The sequence below is a fragment of the Mandrillus leucophaeus genome, unplaced genomic scaffold (genome assembly GCF_000951045.1).
Source record: "Mandrillus leucophaeus isolate KB7577 unplaced genomic scaffold, Mleu.le_1.0 Scaffold96, whole genome shotgun sequence".
NCBI lineage: Eukaryota > Metazoa > Chordata > Mammalia > Primates > Cercopithecidae > Mandrillus > Mandrillus leucophaeus.
In genome coordinates this window covers 3,531,366-3,549,843 of record NW_012110474.1, presented here as the reverse complement: position 1 = coordinate 3,549,843, position 18,478 = coordinate 3,531,366, and the positions used below count along the sequence as shown (strand labels likewise).

The 18,478-nt window shown below is 45.6% G+C and overlaps 1 protein-coding gene across 6 annotated transcripts in view; it reads right to left on the bottom strand.

Moving 5' to 3' along the window:
- Window positions 1-267: 267 nt before the first annotated feature.
- Window positions 268-18,478, bottom strand: part of TRAF3IP2 (TRAF3 interacting protein 2) — a 47,132-nt gene continuing 28,921 nt past the window's right edge. For 2 of the 6 annotated variants that reach the window (XM_011970622.1, XM_011970623.1), the window contains 6 exons: window positions 17,118-17,296; window positions 14,608-14,696; window positions 9,073-9,141; window positions 7,852-7,968; window positions 4,319-4,393; window positions 268-876 (listed from right to left, as the gene is read on the bottom strand). In XM_011970622.1, the coding sequence (XP_011826012.1) occupies window positions 730-876; window positions 4,319-4,393; window positions 7,852-7,968; window positions 9,073-9,141; window positions 14,608-14,696; window positions 17,118-17,296 (676 nt within the window). In that variant the 3' untranslated portion in view covers window positions 268-729. Of the gene's footprint in view, window positions 877-4,318; window positions 4,394-7,851; window positions 7,969-8,446; window positions 8,810-9,072; window positions 9,142-14,607; window positions 14,697-15,272; window positions 15,753-17,117; window positions 17,297-18,478 lie in introns of those variants that run through there. The other 4 variants (XM_011970624.1, XM_011970625.1, XM_011970626.1 and 1 more) reach the window with 4 other exon arrangements.

Here is an 18,478-nt window from a genome sequence, read left to right as displayed (position 1 = left end):
GATCTGCCTGCCTCAGCTTCCGAAAGTGCTGGGATTACAGGTGTGAGCCACTGCGCCCAGCCTAAAAGTCTTTATTGCAAGAATAAACCTTCTATGATTATGGTTAAAAAGGGTTGTTTAACTAGCTGGCTTTAATCCTTTAATACAGAGTGGTCTGTTATATTTATCTAATATTATATCTAAGCAGTTTTGTTGATGTCCCTGGAAGCAACCGTATCATTATAAATTATATGTATCTATCTCCTTTGAGATAAGTAAAACATAATCTTACAAAAGAGTAAACATTTTATTATTTGTACATGAATCAGTTTGGTCTGAGGATATACAAGCATCTGGCTAACTCATAAAAGTAGCCTGAAGTGATAGGAGAGTGTTCGTAGTCATTTCCATTTGCTGCCACATCCCTTGCATTATCTACTTGCTAAGCACTGAGCGGCCCAGAATGGACACATCAAACTGTCAGGAGGAACATGTGGGACCCTGGCACCTGCAATGGGTTTTTTAAAAGCAGAGAATGCAGAGCAGCCGCAGACTCTACTTCAAAGCCAGGGTATGTGGAGGTCTCCGGGGAAGAACTCTGCACAACAGGTTTCCTGGGGGCCAGAGGGCCTCTCGGGGAGGAACAGAGAAAACACCAGCCAGGAGTGCTACCGACCAGCCTCAGCTAGAATGCTGTCAGAACAGGGCCCCAAACATGGCCTAGCCTCAGTGATCTGGGGATGAACAGTGTCACAAGGGAACCACCTGAAGGGTGGGCAGAGGCCCCCGTGGAGGAGCCACATACTCTTCCTCTCTCAGCAGCCGCAGCAGGATGTTTTTTTTATTCTTGGGCCAGCTGTAGACGTGAGTGTTCTGAAGCCAGGTGGGCACATGCTCCTATGGGAGACAGAATGACAGGAGCAAAGGTCATTAGAGAAAAACCTGGATTCCAGATCCCAGGCTCCGTTCCCAAATATTTCTGGCTTTCCCTACATGGGCGTTTCCTACCAAACTATCCTGGGAGTTGTGCTGTTTTGCTTTTGGAAAGGTTTAGCATGTGAAATGTTCTTGGCTCCGGGTACAAGCTGTATATCTCATTATAAAAACCACATGTGCACAGCATTTTCTGTCAGTCTCCCAGGCTACCTACCCTTCGCATTTCAACGTGCTTTTCACCACCCTCACATAAAAGGGGTAGGACAGAGGTCACACAGAGTAATGTGAATTCCCCTGTGACTTCAGAAGAAGTATGCCAGGGCTGTAGGCTTAAATCAATTAATTGCCCTTTCACTCCAGCCCCAGGTCTGGCCTGCAGTAGAGGGAGCCCATCAGACCTCAGTGATGAGGCAGAGGCAGAAACTGTTAGCCAGGTATCCTGGGGGTGCAGTGTCAGACTGCCCTCATGGAGTGGATATTCTGGTGGGGAGAGGCAGATCACAAGTAAAATGGATAGTGTGTTCAACGGTGACGCACGCTGTGGAGAAGAATTAAACAAGAAAGGGGACAGGGAGTGCTGGGGCAAGGGTGAAAGATTTGCAGTTTTAAATAGGGTGCTTAGGAGAGGTCTCACTGAGAAAAGGAGCAAAGACCTAAAAGAGTGGAAGAAGCAAGCTCTGTGGTTGTCTGGGTCCAGGCAGCTAGAAGAGCCAGCGTGAAGGCCCTGTGGAGGGAGTGTGTTGGGCCTGGTCACAAGCAACAAGGCTACAGTGAGTAGAGCAGAGTGAGTACGTGCGGAGGAAGTAGAAGGGGCTGTATCGGATAGCACCCTGTAGGCCTCGGTAAGGCCTTTGCTTTTGAGTCTAACTCCCAGGGACTATAGGGCGGGACTCCTCTAGGTACTGTAGGATGTGCTTAGAAGCAGCACCTGCTGCATGGCAGGCATCATGCTGAGTACTGAGGATGCCCAAATGAAAAGGACGCAGGGACTGCCTTGAGGACTTCAAATCTTAGGATGAAAGCAAAATGTCAACAAACGATTTTCTAGTCAATAGTGGACCAAGGGGACAGGTGGTGAGAGCGGCCTGTGCTGAGCTCAGGCAATATGGGCATTCTCTGAAGGACATTTAAAAATAATAACAAAACCAATGAAAATTTGGTCTATTTTTTATACCACCATGCTCTAATAATTCTAAACAATCATTCCCAGTACCCTCAACCCAAACACATACCATTGATCCAAGGTGCTAGAATTAAGCGCTCTTAAGAAAAGGACAATGAAATATATCAGCATGGAGATAAAGAGGTGTCAGGGCAGGGCGCAGTGGCTCACGCCTGTAATCCCAGCACTTGGGAGGCTAAGGAAAGTGGATTACCTGAGATCAGGAGTCCAAGACCAGCCTGGCCAACATGGTGAAACCCTGTCTCTACTAAACATACAAAAATTAGCCAGGCATGGTGGCGAGCGCCTATAACCCCAGCTACTTGGGAGGCTGAGGCAGGAGAATTGCTTGAACCTGGGAGGTGGAGGTTGCAGTGAGCCAAGATTGCACCATTGCACTCCAGCCTGGGTGACAGAGCAAGACCCTTTCTCAAAAAAAAAAAAAAGAAAGAAAGAAAGAAACACTTTGGGAGGCCTAGGCGGGTGGATCACAAGGTCAAGAGAACGAGACCATCCTGTCCAACATGGTGAAACCCTGTCTCCACGAAAAACACAAAAATTAGCTGGGCGTAGTGGCATGTCCCTGTAGTCCCAGCTACTTGAGAGGCTGTGTGAGAGGAGAATCGCTTGAATCCGGGAGGCGGAGGTTGCAGTGAGCCAAGATCACACCACTGCACTCCAGCCTGCGGACAGAGCAAGACCCCGTCTCAAAACAAACAAACAAACAAACAAACAAGCAAAAGAGGTGTTGGGGAGGCTAGAGAGATTGGGTGATATAAGGGTAAGTAAGAGTTCACTAGGCAGGCGAGTTAGGGAAGGGCATCACAAGCAGATGGAACAGAAAAGGCAAAGGCACAGAGATACAAAAGAACACAGCATGTGTGAGAGCATGCTGAAGTGGTCCAGGGTGACCAGAGCACAGAGCATCTACAGAGAATGATGAGAGAGATCTACGCAAGGGGACACAGTCCTCTTCTGAGAGGTCTCATAGCTCATGCTAAGAAAGGTGGATATGATCTTGTAGTCAATGGGAAAACAGCACACAATTTTTAAGCTACCAAGAAATAGATCAGACCTACATTTTGGATGTTCGTCTTTGATGGCAGAGCAGAGGATGGCTAGCACAAGGTCAAAGTGGAGATGAGACCAGTAAGGAGACTCAAAGGTAAGCGAGAGCAGTGAAACTCTGGGCAGAGGCAGCGCAGGGAGGATAGAAAGGTGTGCCATTGTACAGACTGTGCATCATACAGCCTGAGTGTCCCATTCCCATAAACTGGAGCCTCCCTCATCCAGGGCAGAGGTCTCAGTGCAGTCTTGATATCTGAGGATCCCTCCAGGTGAAACAGGGTCTGAGTTGAGGGTGCTGTGGTCTGATTCTCAGCATGTTTACTCCACCACCGCCTTCCCTTTGCCAAACCTGGAATGTGGCCTCAGATGGTTTTGCCCTCATTCTCCAAACTTACTGGCAGACCCTTCTGGTGTGAAAAGCCTCATATGAATCATAGCAAAGTTCACTCTGGTAACTGTAGATTTAATTCCTATAATCATTAGCTTTGAGAGCTGAATTATGTGCAGTGAAATGCCTCCCTGGAACAGCCAGCAAAAACCATACACATCTTAACTTTGATGTACAAGAGATAAGAAGTATCACATGAACCTTCTCTTTTTCTCTCGAGTTACAACAGAAACTTTGTGTGCAGTGGTTCTTTGAACAATTAGGACAGCAGTGATCCTATCAGATAGCTTTAAAACCTTTCAGATTCATGCTGCTAAACTGAGTGGTACAACTTGTTGAGCTTTCTGGTAACATTGTTATCTTTAAGGATTGATAAAGAATCGACGGCAGACACGGTGTTTCACGCCTGTCATCCCAGCACTTTGGGAGGCTGAGGCAGGCAGATCACCTGAGGTCAGGAGTTCAAGACCAGCCTGGCTAACATGGTGAAACCCCATCTCTACTAAAAATACAAAAATTAGCCAGGTGTGATGGCGGGGACCTGTAATCCCAGCTACTTGGGAAGCTGAAGAAGGAGAATCACTTGAACCCAGGAGGCAGAGGTTGCAGTGAGCCAAGGTTGTGCCATTGCACTCCAGGCTGGGCAACACATCGAGACTCCATATCAAAAAGAGAAAAAAGAAAAGAAAGAAAAAAACAATGGACAATGTTTTCCACTTAAAATCCCAGATGGCAAAGAAAACCAAAGATTGAATTATGAGGATTTTGTTTCTTTGTTTGTTTACCTTCTTAGCATTTGGGAAGAGCACAGGGATGAATCTGAAATTCATGCTTCCTTGTTTTATGAACTCAATCTGCATCTGAAACCAAACAAATGTGAAGGTTTAATTTCAGGAATGAGGATGAGGAGTTAATGGTACCCATAATCACGCACGTCCCATGGCATTTTTCTTCTGATTCCATACTTGAGTGCCACACACTTAGCATTTTAAGGCCTCCCCATTACACATCTATTCCATTCACTCATCAGTCGATTATTGGTGGCCTATTAGAAGTCACATTCTATGTCCGACTTTGGGTTTGAAGGATTAGGATACACCTCCAGGGTATGCTGGAACTGGCTTGCAGCAGCTCACAAAAGCTGGTTGTGTGCATCTCTTCCTAATTCTGTGTTCAGTGACTTTACACTGATAGCTTGAAACTGGCGATGGTATTGGAGAGTATTTATACCATGGAAGTAGGTAAGTGCTATAAATCAGGAGAGCCAGCTTAGCAGAACACCACAGATACAGTCCCTATCTTCACAAAGCCAGCAGTCTAGTGGGCAGGCAGAAAGGGAAATGACCAACCAAAGTGCAGGGTGAAAAGTATGAACAACTGCTCCAGAAGCCCAGAGTGGGGGCCATCCATTCTACATCGGAGACTGGAAGGACAATTACAAAAGAGGGTTCATTTGGGCACTGAAAGAAAATAGTTTGGTCAAGTAGGGAGAATAGAGGCAAGGAGAAGGACCTTCATAGCAGAAGCAACAGCATGAGCAAATGTCTGGAGGTGTGAAAGTGTGTTGATGTGGTTGGGACCAGCTACTAATGCACTGTGGCTGGAGCACAAGATGGGCTTGGCAGAGAGGGGCTGTCAACTGTGAAGAGCTCCGTCTGCCATGCTCTAGGTTTCTCACACCAGTTCCAATATGCTCTGACACTGCGGTAGCCCAAGAGGATTTAGCTACCAAGAGCTCTCTCAAAAATCAGAATTTTCAATAGGAGTTAGAGTCTTCCAAATCCTGTGACCAGCACAAAGCTTTCGGTCATCTGATGGGGAGGAGATGAGGAATTATGTGTTTCCAACCATTTCATCTTCCAATTCATTTTTATAACTGAGAAGTTTTCATTGTGCATGGAAATAACAGAACAGAGAAGAAAGTGACAGTGGTGATGGCCATTATTGAAATCACCATGGAAACCCCTCATAAACACACACACTCACATACTCGCATACACACACACACATACACGATCACACAACACACACAAATCCTCCACAGGGTGTGTTCTCAGAATCACCTCTCTCCAAAAACCAGAAGATAACACCAAGAACATATTTTAAAATGACCCAAGTACTGTGCAGCTAGAAGCACCCACCACTCCAGCACCAAGTACACAGGAAAGGAAGGGGATGGAGTACATAAGTTAGTTACAAGTGAAGCGCTGAGTTTTGTCTGACTTCTAGGACTCCGTATACTGTGAAGGACTCTGTATACTGTGAAGGACTCCGTATACTGTGAAGTTTGGCTTGTGCACTAGGCTGCCCAGCCTGTGGAGGGGCCAGCCAGCAGCAGTGCATTTTTATTTTCTCTCATCCTTCCAGATACTGAGTTTCTGTAAACTAATTCACTCTATGATGCAGTTACTCATCAGTACCTCTGCACTACCTCTGTCATGGCCAAGTTCTTATTGTTCCAGGGTTTTCTGTTGCCTAGAGGGGTCCAGGAAGTCAGCCAGGCAGGCAGGAAGGCACTTCTGTATCTGACCTCTTCGACCCCTTCTGTGATGAGTAAGGGCCCAAGACATTGTGGCCCAAGAAACCAAGTTTGGAGACAGTCTGGTTCCAGTTGGTACAGTCAGACAAGCTCTGAGGCCAAGCTGTGTATTACTGCCTGGCTACACCACACACCCACAGAGCTAGACAGGTTTCCTTAGGAACTGGCTGAGGCCTCAAGCCCTTCCCACGCACCAGCTGTCAGCTTCTGGGACTGGCAGGTTGCTAGAGATGCAGACAGGACATCGGGCGCTCTGAGGCCATGCAGTCGTGCATCAGACAACCAGGGGCCGGCAGCACCCAGAGCCAGCCAGGACCTTTTAAGGCAGTTTACTCCCAGAAATGATACCTTTCCGGAGCACTGTACAAGGGCTGTGAGACTGGTTGAGACCAGAAGAGGAGGGAGCCTTATCTCCTGACTCCCTGGCCTCATTTTTTAACCTCGTCCCCTTGCCTCGGCTCTTCCTTCGGCTTGGGTATGAGCTCACATGAGTGGTCTGCACTTGGTGGAAAGGGAGACAGAGACCGTGAAAACTCAGATGGGAACACCCACCCTGCTCCTTTCCCACGCTGCTGACCCACAGGACAGACCTGGGACCTATGTCTGCTTCCCCTGAGATAAAGCTGTGTGCCCCGAGACAGCCTGACTGTGTCCTCCCCATCTTCCCGTCTTAGTGACACTCTATGCCCATTCCAGGTGCCTTCCGCCTCATGGAGTGTTAGAGCTGAAATGGAGCTTATCAGTTCTAGTCCAGTGATTTTCCAAGCCTTTTAAAATCTCAGAATCCTCGGTCAACTAACAAGCCTGAGAAGTACGAACCAGCTCTGGCTGAGGTGGGGGTGGGAGGCACAGACCCAGCCCCTCCTCCAGCACGTATGGACACCCATTGGGAACTCCACAGGACAGCCTGAAAAATCACAAGTGTAGCAATGTATCCCAGTCAAGCAGAAACTGTCTTCACAGCGTCTCTATGATCACGGGGAGCAGGAGGAGTGGTAGCCCATAAGACAGCCAGTTCCAAAGCTGGGTGATTGTTTCGGTCAAATGTTCTAGTTTGATCCCATGCTGAGCAAGTTGAATATCATCAATGTCTCCCACTGATTTGAGTATAACCAGGCCCCATAGTTCCCCACCTGTCATGAGCTAAGAACACTCCCTTCCCTTGTTTGAGCATCTGATATGCACCAGATATTTTGAAAACATGATTTCATTTCATCTTCACGACAACCCTGTAAGTATTAGCAACCCATTTTGCGAATAGGGACATTGAGGCACAAAGAGTTTAAGCAGTGGAGCCATGATCACACAGCCTGTACGTGAGGAAGCCAACTTTAACCAGGCCCACGTGATGCAACAGCAGGTGTCCCTTTCACTACGCCACCTGCCTTTCTGAAAAGGTAGGGCACAGAACATGATACAGCTGCAGGAGCCAGCCCTCCTCACTGCCCTGTCTCCCGCCTCGTAGGACTTCATAGTTGCTGGTAAACAGCTAAGCCAGCAGAGCACGTCTTTCCAGAATCTTGGATCCTAGAGATCACAGATTGCTCTCCCCTTGCAACTGATAGGAACAACTGAGTCCCAGAGGTGCAGTGCCTTGCCCACAGTCCCTAAGGTAGATGGAGCCAGAAACAACAGCCCCTCTCCTGACACTGCAGGCCTGGTGCTCTTCACCCAGCATCATGCTGCCTTCAGTTGGTCTCTGGGGAAGAATGGGACTTCCCTGGACAAGGTATCCATCCGCAGGGGACAGTGAGGTGCTGTGATCTCCTCCCCACTCACCATTCGATGAATGTACTTAGTATGTAAGCCATGCTCATCCTCGTCCAGCTGCGACTCAGCGCCTTCCACATCCTGTTTGTATTTGGGGCTGATTGCTACGATTATCATCACGGTCTTCTGTTAATGAGAGGGAGAAAGGCATGTTTATGGGAGTGTAAAGTGTGGTCCGTTTGGTGAAGGCGGGCTGGAAACTGGCCAGCAGGACTGTGGGCATTCTCTGACACACTGGGGACAGAGGGCCAGGCTCATCCTCCATAGAAAGAGAAGCACTGGCCCCCACTCAGGCAGACTCTTGTCTCTGCTTCTCCCTCCGTCTCCAGCCCAGCCCCACCTCGAACATGCAGAGCAAATGGTTCAGAGAGAGGCTCTCCCAAAGAGATGTGCTTTTGCCTACCATTGTCCACAACCATCATTAATGAACCTCTAATGAAAGCCCGAATCACTGAGGGAGTCTGCGTCGTGGCAAAAAGGCACTGCGACACCAACGGTGAGAAGCACCCTTCCTCCCCCCAGCTGGTTCTGAGCTGCCCGTCACTGCACTCTTGACTGCCCTGTCTTCTGCGTGTACACATTAGCACAGTCGGTAGGAACAGACCCTTCAGCACAAAGCAGACGTCAGGCTGCAGACAAAAGGAAAAGTGCAAAACCCCAGCCTGCTGAGACTCCCGTCCCCCACCAGCTCCCTCCGAAAGAAGCAGCCGACACGGACACGCTGGCAGCAATCAATTTCGATCTTGTTAAAGCACAACGTGTCCCAGTGGCCGGTATAGATCCTGTCAGTGGAGAACAAATCACGGGGCTGCGCGTGGGCACCTCGGGGGTGGTGTGCTGTGCAGCCTGCGAGGCTGCCTGGGAAACCTCTTCCGCCCAGTTCTACAAAACACTTGGGGTGGCCTCAGATTAAATTGAATTCTGCTGCTCTCTCCCCACTCTCCGCCTTCATTTCCTTCTTTCCTATTCTCGTCAAAAGATTGTTTCCTCTGATTGTTATCAACCACCTGTGTCTGGTTTGACCGTTATTTCCTGCCTGTGCATGTCCAAGAGGGCGACCCCATCCTTCCTTTCCAAGTCTTTGCACAGCTTCCAACAAGGGAGGCTTTGTTGGGGCTTTCTCAGCTTCCGACTTAGGTGGGTATGCCAGGGTTTCTTTCATAAAACAACTTCGTAAGCTCATTGTCTTTCTCACCAGAAAACAACCTCTGATTTTTGGAATGTACTTACATCCCTAAGGTAGCGCTCCATCCATTTAATGATATCAATGCCTCGGATTCTATCCTCAAATATGTCAATCTGCAAGAAAAAGATGAGGGAGCTGGCCCTTACTGAGAGGTTCTCTCAAGATGCAGAGCAGAAGAAAACACGATACTAGATACATTTCAAGCTCCAAAACTTAACGAATGCTTTTTGCAAGGAGGAGCACATAGGTCTAAAAAACAAAATATAATTTTCTGAAAATATTCCCTATTTCAACATTAGTAGGCATTTAAGTAGTTAATATTATGTCCGTAATTAGGATATTCTGATACACATCAAAATATATCTATGGCTACACAATAATCAGGTTTTTAAAAATCTGAGTGACACAGTATACCACTAAGTTGGATATAAGCCAGCAATATACATACATTATATATCTGTAATTTAGAAATTTGAAAGGCAAACATAATTCTGGAACATTTTAATGGATGTGTGGCATACAAGTAACTGAGATACAATTGTGGTGCTTTACTGGCATTAGTGAGGTCATTATTATGGTATTATGTCCAGTTTCGATCTATATGTTTCAAAAGGATTGTATGAAACTTGGAGCAGAGCCAGGGAACAGTCACAAAAACAATTACTGAAATGGTAGGGAAGAAGTTTATGATGAAAGTCAGAAGTAGAACTCTTAGGCCTTGAAAAGACTGATATTTACTATCAGTGTTCAAGTTTTTGAAGGGATATTTTAAAAGGAGAAAGATCAGTTCTTTTTTATTTTATAAGAAACCAAATAAGAAGGCCCTTCTTGGGCTCAGGCTTATACTGCCGTGTGTGTGTGTGTGTGTGTGTGTGTGTGTGTGTGTGTGTGTACGTGTGTATTCACGAGGTGCTCTTGATGGGAAGAAGGATCATATACTGGAATGGGTGACTCAGGGAGAGTGTCCCTGGGGAGGGGTTATGTGATTCAGCTGCACTGCTCCCAGATTACTTGTCCTAAATGTCACTCCAGGCCAGGCACGGTGGCTCATGCCTGTATTCCCAGCACTTGAGAGGCTGTGGCAGGCAGATCACTTGAACCCAAGAGTTCGAGACCAGCCTGGGAAATATGGTGAGACTCCATCTCTACAAAAAATACAAAAAATTAGCCGGACATGGTGACATGAACCTGTAGTCCCAGCTACCCGGGAGGGTGAGGCAGGAAGATGGGTTAAGCATGGGAGGTAGAGGCTGCAGTGAGCTGTGGCCATGCCACTGCATTCCAGCCTGAGCAAAAGAACAAGACCCTGTCTCAAAAATAAAAAATAAAAAATAAATGTCACTCCACTGTTTAGGACTGATCAAGTCAAGTCCCAGCCCTTCAACAGGCTTTCTGTGCCATCCATGATCCAGCCTCGCCTCTCTTTTCCCCACATATCCTGTCTACTTTACTCCCCACACTGGTGTCCCCTGTATCCTAAAAGCAGAGCACAAACCCCCCTGCTCTGTGAATCCTTCCTACACGCCAATCTCCTCCTCTTCCTCACTTTACCTAACTCTACCCCATTGTGACCACTAATGATACTGGACAATTAACACATATGATAACATTCTTTTATTCAGGACATGTTTCATTTATGTCTGCTGTGTCTTTTCAACCTGATGCTAAGCTTCCTACGGAAAGAGACCATGCCCTGTGTACGCCAAACTATCACATACGTAGAGTACAGAGTTCAGAATATGTGTCTTTACATGAAAAATGGAATGGCTGTTATTTTGGTTTAGATGACTCCTGTTTTCAAATGTGTGATGGCCAGTGACTACTCTTGAGAACGCTCTTGTAGTTTTCTGTGACTGTGTTGCTAATCCATTGATATTATATGGGAGAGAAGCAATATAGTGTTAGGGTTGAGAAGAAATGGACAGCTTGGGTTCTATCTTGGCTTTGCCACTTCCCACCTGCATGACTTTGGAAATGTTACTAGAACTCGCTAAATTTTATCTTCACTTGTAATATGTGGTTAATAAACTGACTTCCTAGGGTGGTTGTGAGGACTTAAATGAGTTAACATGGAAAAGGCCTATCATAATGCCAGGCAGGAAATGAGCACTCAATAAATGGTGATAATTGGCCGGGCATGATGGCTCACGCCTGTAATCCCAGCACTTTGGGAGGCTGAGGCAGGCAGATCACTTGAGGTTAGGAGTATGAGACCAGCCTGGCCAATATGGTGAAACCCTGTCTCTACTAAAAATACAAAAACAAAAAAAAATTAGCTGAGCTTGGTGGCAGGCCCTGTAATCCCAGTTACGCAGGAGGCTGGGGCAGAAGAATTGCTTGAGCCTGGGAGGCGGAGGTTGCAGTGAGCTGAGATCATGCCACTGCACCCCAGCCTGGGTGACAGAGCAAGACCCCGTCTCAAAAAATTAAATAAATAAAAAATGGTGATTATTGTTATTATTCAAGCACTCTAAATTATTCCCAGCTACTGAGGTGGACATCCTGGGTAGTGCAATGAGCTAGATATCTTCCATTTGTTTCTCCAAGTCTCTCCCAAAGTTCATAGCTCCTGTCATGATCATTCCTCCACACAGCTACTATTAGGGGCTGAATTGTGCTCCCAAAATTCCTATGTTGAAGCCCTATCTCCCAGTACCTCAGAATGTGACTGTATTTGGAGATAGGACCTTTAGAGAAGTAATTAGGGTAAAAAGAGGTGATATGTGTGGGCCCTAATCCAGTAGGACTGGTGTCCACGGTTAGAACACAGACATGTGTCCACACAGAGGACAGACCATGTGAGGACAGAAGGAGAAGACAGCCAGCTACCAGTCAAGGAGAAATGCCTCAGGATGAAATCAACCCTGCTGAAACTTTGATCTTGGACTTCCAGCCTCCAGAACTGTGCAAAAATAAATTTCTACACTTAAGCCATCCAGTCTGTAGTACTTTATGGGAATCCTAGCAAACTACTATAGCCATCCTCTTCATGTTCCAGTGAGAATTCCTCCTTTGCCTCTTTAGAACTAGGGGCAGTAACAACTCCCTGCTTTTCCTAGTGCCAGCATACTGCACTATCCCCAATAAAATTGGATTCTCTAAAACCTACCCAAAGCTTTGTAATAGGCCCTTTATTACACTCTCCTTAAATTACTCATTAAGTGTTTCTTTCCACTAAGGGGATCTGGATGTCTCCATAATAACTTAGCTGTCCAGGACTGGGCTCTGTGATTTCTACCACAAGTCTACATAGAGATGAGGGTCAGGGACAGATTTAAATTCTGCCTAAGCAGCCCCTGGTTGCTAAGATAAACAAACAAACAAAACCTAAGCTCTTCTCCAGGGGCAATCAGTATGTGTCTTTGGAAATGACAAAAAGTAATATCTTTTCTGAAATGCTGGCCTAATGTCTTCTTATTTATTTATATCACAGACCTGGTCTTGCTATATGGCCCAGGCCAGCCTCCAACTCCTGGACTCAAGTGATCCTCACACCTCTGCCTCCCAAGTAGCTGGGACTACAGGCGCACACCACCGCACCCAGTGTAATTTGATTTTATGTCACAGTTGCCACAGTGCTTTCTTTTTTTCTATTTTTTTTTGGAGACAGAGTCTTGCTCTATCACCCAGGCTGGATTGGAGTGCAGTGGTGTGATCCCGGCTCACTGCAACTTCCACCTGCCCAGATTCAAGCAATTCTTGTGCCTCAGCCTCCCAAGTAGCTGGGACTACAGGTGCACACCAGCATGCCAGCTTTTTTTTTTTTTTTGAGACAGAGCCTTGCTCTGTCACCCAGGCTGGAATACAGTGACAAGATCTCAGCTCACTACAACCTTCACCTCCAGGATTCAAGCAATTCTCCTTCCTCAGCCTCCCAAGTAGCTGGGACTACAGGCGTGTGCCACCACACTCGGCTAATTTTTTTGTATTTTTTGTAGACACAGGGTTTCACTATGTTGTCCAGGCTGGTCTTGAACTCCCGACCTCAGGTGATCTGCCTGCCTCAGCCTTACAGAGTGCTAGTATTACAGGTGTGAGCCACTGCACCTGGCCATATTTTGTATTTTAGTAGAGATGGGGTTTCTCCATGTTGCCTAGGCTTGTCTCGAACTCCTGAGCTCAGGCAATTTGCCCGCCTTGGCCTCCCAAAGTGCTAGGATAACAGGCATGAGCCACACTTGGCCACTACAGTGCTTTCTTATACCAGAAATTAGTAAGGGAAATATTAGTCTCTATATAATTATGGAGTTGGATTGTATAAGTTGTATGCTTTTTTAAAAAAAGCACTTTCATTTTCATTTTTTTAAAAAATTGTTTTGGCCGAGTGTGGTGGCTCACACCTGTATTCCCAGCACTTTGGGAGGCCGAGCCGGGCAGATTATGAGGTCAGGAGTTTGAGATCAGCCTGGCCAAGATAGTGAAACCCCATCTCTACTAAAAATAAAAATAAAAATAAAATTTTTTTAATTAACTGGGCATGGTGGTGGGCACCTGTAATCCTAGCTACTTGGGAGGCTGAACCTGGGAGGCGGAGGTTGCAGTGAGCCAAGATTGCGCCACTGCACACCAGCCCGGGCAACAGTTCGAGACTCTGTCTCAAAAAGAAAAAAAAAAATTATCTTATAGAATAAAGAAAACTTCAAATAAAAACTCCTGTTAAAGAATATTAAATAACTTTAAAAGTGGATATTTAGTTACTAAGTATCCCTCTTTACCCATAGACATTTATATTCATATTTCTGTTAATTTTTCACCACTCTCTAGAATTCACTAGAAGAGGCCTAGAAGAGGGCTCTGGAAAGGAAAAGAAGTTATCTCAGTGTTTGAGGAAAGCCAGTCCCCTGAGTAGCATCGTGTGGTATTTTATTTATCATAGAGAAAAATTTACATGGCTTTAAGCTGTACTGTGTCAAGGGACCGCAGGGCGACAGGCGCAGCGTCTGTTTCCTGAGATTTCTGGGACCAGGATCACAGTGGACCTGCAGGGCTGGGTTAGGTCAGCCTCCCCTGGAACTGGATTAGACCAGCCCCAAACCTGGCCAGTATCGCCCATCCAGAAGCATCACTGTGTCAAGGTGTGGAAACAGCAGCTGTGTGCAGTGGGGGATGCAGGCTGTAGGGTTCTACTTCAAACTTCATAACCCAGTGCAGAACAAAAGGACTTTGTTAAATAAGCAGGTGACCATGGTGAAGCCTGCAGCTTCCTGCATTATGAGAAGCTCAACCAAAGTGGGGATGATTGGTGAGAAAGGACAAAGGTACAAAGTGCAGCAAGAGCCCGGCGTTTCCTTCAGGCCAGGGGCTAGCTGCATATATGGTCAGCATTAGCGCTGATCTTGCTGTTCAGAGGTACGTGGGGTCACTCAAACAGCATACAGGGAAAAAATGCTGGAGACTTCAGATAGTTTAAAATCTAGAAAATAATTATTACCTAAATCTATAAACATTCAATGCATAATCACGTAAATCAAATAATATCATTTAAAACACCAAAAGCTATTACACTTTTTCTTCTGCTGCTTTTCTCTCCATTGTACTCACTCTAACTGTTCAGTTATCTATTTGGACAAAATACTTACTGCAGTTTGGAAGCCATTTACCAACAAAAAGTTCACGAATTTCACCACCTCCATAGCTGTGTCCATCGAATAAGTGATAAAGACTTTCCCTAAGAGAAAATGTTTACATTTATTAGAAACCGGTCAAATTATTCTATTCTAAACAAACTTCTACATTATATGTAATATCTTTTGTCCTTCTGGAATAATAAGGGGAAACCTTGGGCTGGGGGTGCTCTAAGAGCTTATGCCTGCATTGTATGGGTTGCTGTCCTCAGGGCACAGCTCCTCAGGCCCAAAATGCCAGCAGGTCTGTCCAAGGGAGTGCAGACTGCTCAGCGTGAATGGAAATCAGAGCGACAGAGGAGAGCACTGGCAGGCTCAGACAAGCCTAAGGGGGCTTCTGAAAAACCGCGAGGCGTTAACAAGAAATCTACCACCCAGACTCCCGGAGTCCTTAAGATCAGGCACCGCCTAGTTTCTTAGAGACACTTGGCACTGTGCCCAAGGAATACTCTCGCAGCAGGCGAAGAAGCTAAAACTTGCTAAGGGGCCACCCAGCAGTGTCTCCTTTTGATCTCCTGATGCTCTCCGCTGCCCTGAAAGCTCACTCTTCTGACAAGAGCAAGTGGGAGGAGAGTGAGAAAGTGGTTCCCCCGCTCCCTTCTTCCCCGCAATCCACTCACTTTTGGAGAAAGGCCAGGAAGTTTGGAGTAGACCAAAGCACAGCTCAGAAATGTTAGTTAAAAAAAAAAAACAAAAAAAAAACTTCAGCAGCTTGAAGGAGAGACACTGCCTCTGGGCAGTCCAACATCACAGACTCCGTCACTCATCTCTGGGTCAGCTTAGAGCAGCAGACAGTACCGTTTGGACAAGCTTAACCCAGTCAGGATGAACCAGTGTTTTCTCAGGCTAAAGTCTTAGGGAAATTGTCTGACTAGCATTTTAATGTGAAAGCTGAATAATCTCTGTGTGTTGGCTTTTAGTCTGGAATGGACCAGTTAAATCTCAGGAAGCCCTTGGGGCAGAGGATGGAGAAGAAAGGGGGGCTGGAGAGAAAATACGAATCTGTATCTACTCTGAGGTTTTTTGAAACACACCTTCCAAATGGACGTGTGTATAATGGTCATATTATACATTTAAGCAGCTAGATATATTGATGGCACTCAATTTTCTTCTGAACACCTAACATTCACCCAATTCTTACGTATTTTAGGACTTCCTTTATAGATTGTGGTAAGATATATATGATCTATAGACTGATATCAGGACTATAACGTATGCGGGGCAGCATCTGTTCTCCAGAAATGCTCAAAATTAAAATGATTACGATCTTAAGAAAATGTTCAGAAATAAAATGTTTTGAATGAAAACAGCAATGAATCATTGTCATAGAAATCTTTCAGAGTTGTCAATGACTAAACAGCACAGATGCCCCAAAAGGAATTAGCAGATGCAAAAGGCTTTGTTTCAGGTTTGGTTCAAAGAGGTTCCCAGATTTGGAAAATGCATATTAGAATTACCTGAGCTTCTCTAGCAAGCACATCATATAATAATCTCACAAACAGTGGCTGTTTTCTTAAGATTTCTGGAAATTACTGTCCTGATTGACCTTAATATGAGAACATTTTGGTGATATTTCAACATTTCTGGTTCTGGCAGCAAAATGTGGAAAAAGAATCATCACCTTACGCTTAGTCGAATGTTTCTTTAAATAAAAGGCTTACTTTGCATTTGGTTGTGATGCACTATGGAGAATGTGAGACGGTTTTTTCCAAACAAGATTGCTCATTCCTACAGGAAATGACCTCGTTCCTGATGGCTGCTGCTAACTTATGGTGAGAGGCTGGGTCCCTGTCCAATACCACATGGACATCCAATCAATTTACCCAGGGACAAGTCCACTCAAAAGCATCATTTAGAAGAGGGAAAAGGCATTGGGGTTATTTGTTTTTGGAGTATGTGCTTAAGGAAATCTAGAGGTAAGCAGTTTTTGAGCGTTACTAGTGGTGTCAGAGTCACTAAAAACATTCATACAAAATGCTGGTTACTTTTTAAGCAAAAAGCAAAAAAAGTACATTTTATTTTACTGTGTATATAAGAAATAGCTGAGGTTATGAGGCCAGGTACAGTAGCTCACACCTGTAATCCTAGCACTTTGGGAGGCCAAGGCGGGTGGATCGCTTGAGTCCAGCAGTTCGAGACCAGCCTGGGCAACATGGCAAAACCCCGTCTCTAGTAAAAGTATAAGCAAATTAGCTGGGTGTGGTGGTGTGCACCTGTAACCCCAGCTATTCAGGAGGCTGAGGTGGGAGAATCACCTGAGCCCAGGAGGTTGAGGCTGCAGTTAGCCATGATCACACCACTGCACTCCAGCCTAGGCGACAGGAGTGGGCGACAGCGCGAGACTCCGTCTCAAAAAAAAAAAAAAAAAAAAAAAAATCTGAGATTAGGGACGAGTGATCATCCAGCCATCACAAAGTACAAGACCTCACAAGAAGAAGGAGAGAACAATGTTGCAAACAACTTACGCAATTCTTCTGGCAAATTGCTTGTTTTTAGAGTTCCTCTGGCTGGAGGGTTGCTAGGAGGTCTAGGCACAGCAGCTGGGGACGGAGGCTGGGGAACCTGTGGTCTCAGCTCTGCAGGGCACTCCAAGGACTCCCCAGGAGTGCCAGCTCTATTAGGTGGCTGGTGATGCAGCTGTTCCCTAGAAAGGAATACATTTACAGTCAATTTTCATTCTTTACAAAGGCAAACCTTCAGGGACAGAAAGCCTTTTAGAACTATGGGAAGATCTCAGTGGGCTATCTCTCCTCTGCCTCTATTTCTTATCTGAGACAGAAGGAAGAAGGGAGCTCCATGGAGTTTTAGTCAATAAGCAATTCAGCTGGCTGCCACATGTGAAGGCCTGTGCTCTGACTCCAAAGAGGGAAGCAGGATTTGATTTCTCTATTCAAGATTTGTTTAATTGGAAAAACAAGTCTCATGCACAGGGCAGACAAGGTCACCAACAAAACAAAGTAGTATGACAGGTGACACAGATGGTTGATGTTATAGGCATTCAGATAAAAAGACATGACTTTTAGCTCATAATAGGTAACATTCAATTATGTATCAAAAGGTAAAGAGGGCCATGTAGATTTAGAAGTATTTGTACTGTTGACATATAAATGGAAATCTGATTTTGAAGACCCTTTAAAGAAGTTGTTACCATATTAGATAGCATCTTTATTATTTTGGTTGCCAGTATTCCCACGAGCATTCTGCTGAGATGAACAATCAGATGCCCTCGTGTGAGATTTGCAGGGCAGAAGGAAATGGAGAGCACGCTTCTGCTGCTTCTGTGGTTTTTGTTGGTAAGCACGGTGATGAGGTGCTGGGTTTTCCCCAGAAAGCCTCCCAGTGTCCTGTTACCAGCTTCACAAGCATCGAGGGCAGGGCATGGGTATCCATTGTTCGCCAGTGGAGATCTATCTGGCACAGAACTGATCCAACCATTGCAGTGGTCACAGCGGTGTTGCTTTCTGATTCTCCACCTTCCTGGCTGCCAGAGGAGGCAGGCTCTTTAGTGGCCCTGTTCTGTGGTGTTGCGTGAACCGGTGGTAGGACTAAAACTGTCTCTATAATGTTTTATTTCTTTAAAAAAATTCTGAAGCAAATGTGACAATATGTTAACATTCTTAAAATCTGGGTAGTGGGAACATGGATGTTGTTATTTGTTGTGTGTTTGAAATTGTGTCATATTATAAATTTTAAAAAAATGTTTTGACTACAAAATCTCTATGTATACGCCCGGTTTTTATAGATTGTTGCTTATGCTTTTCATATTTTTACCCAAAGAGTAATCGGGAATTCTAAAAGTCTTATGTAACAGGATTTGAAATAAAAT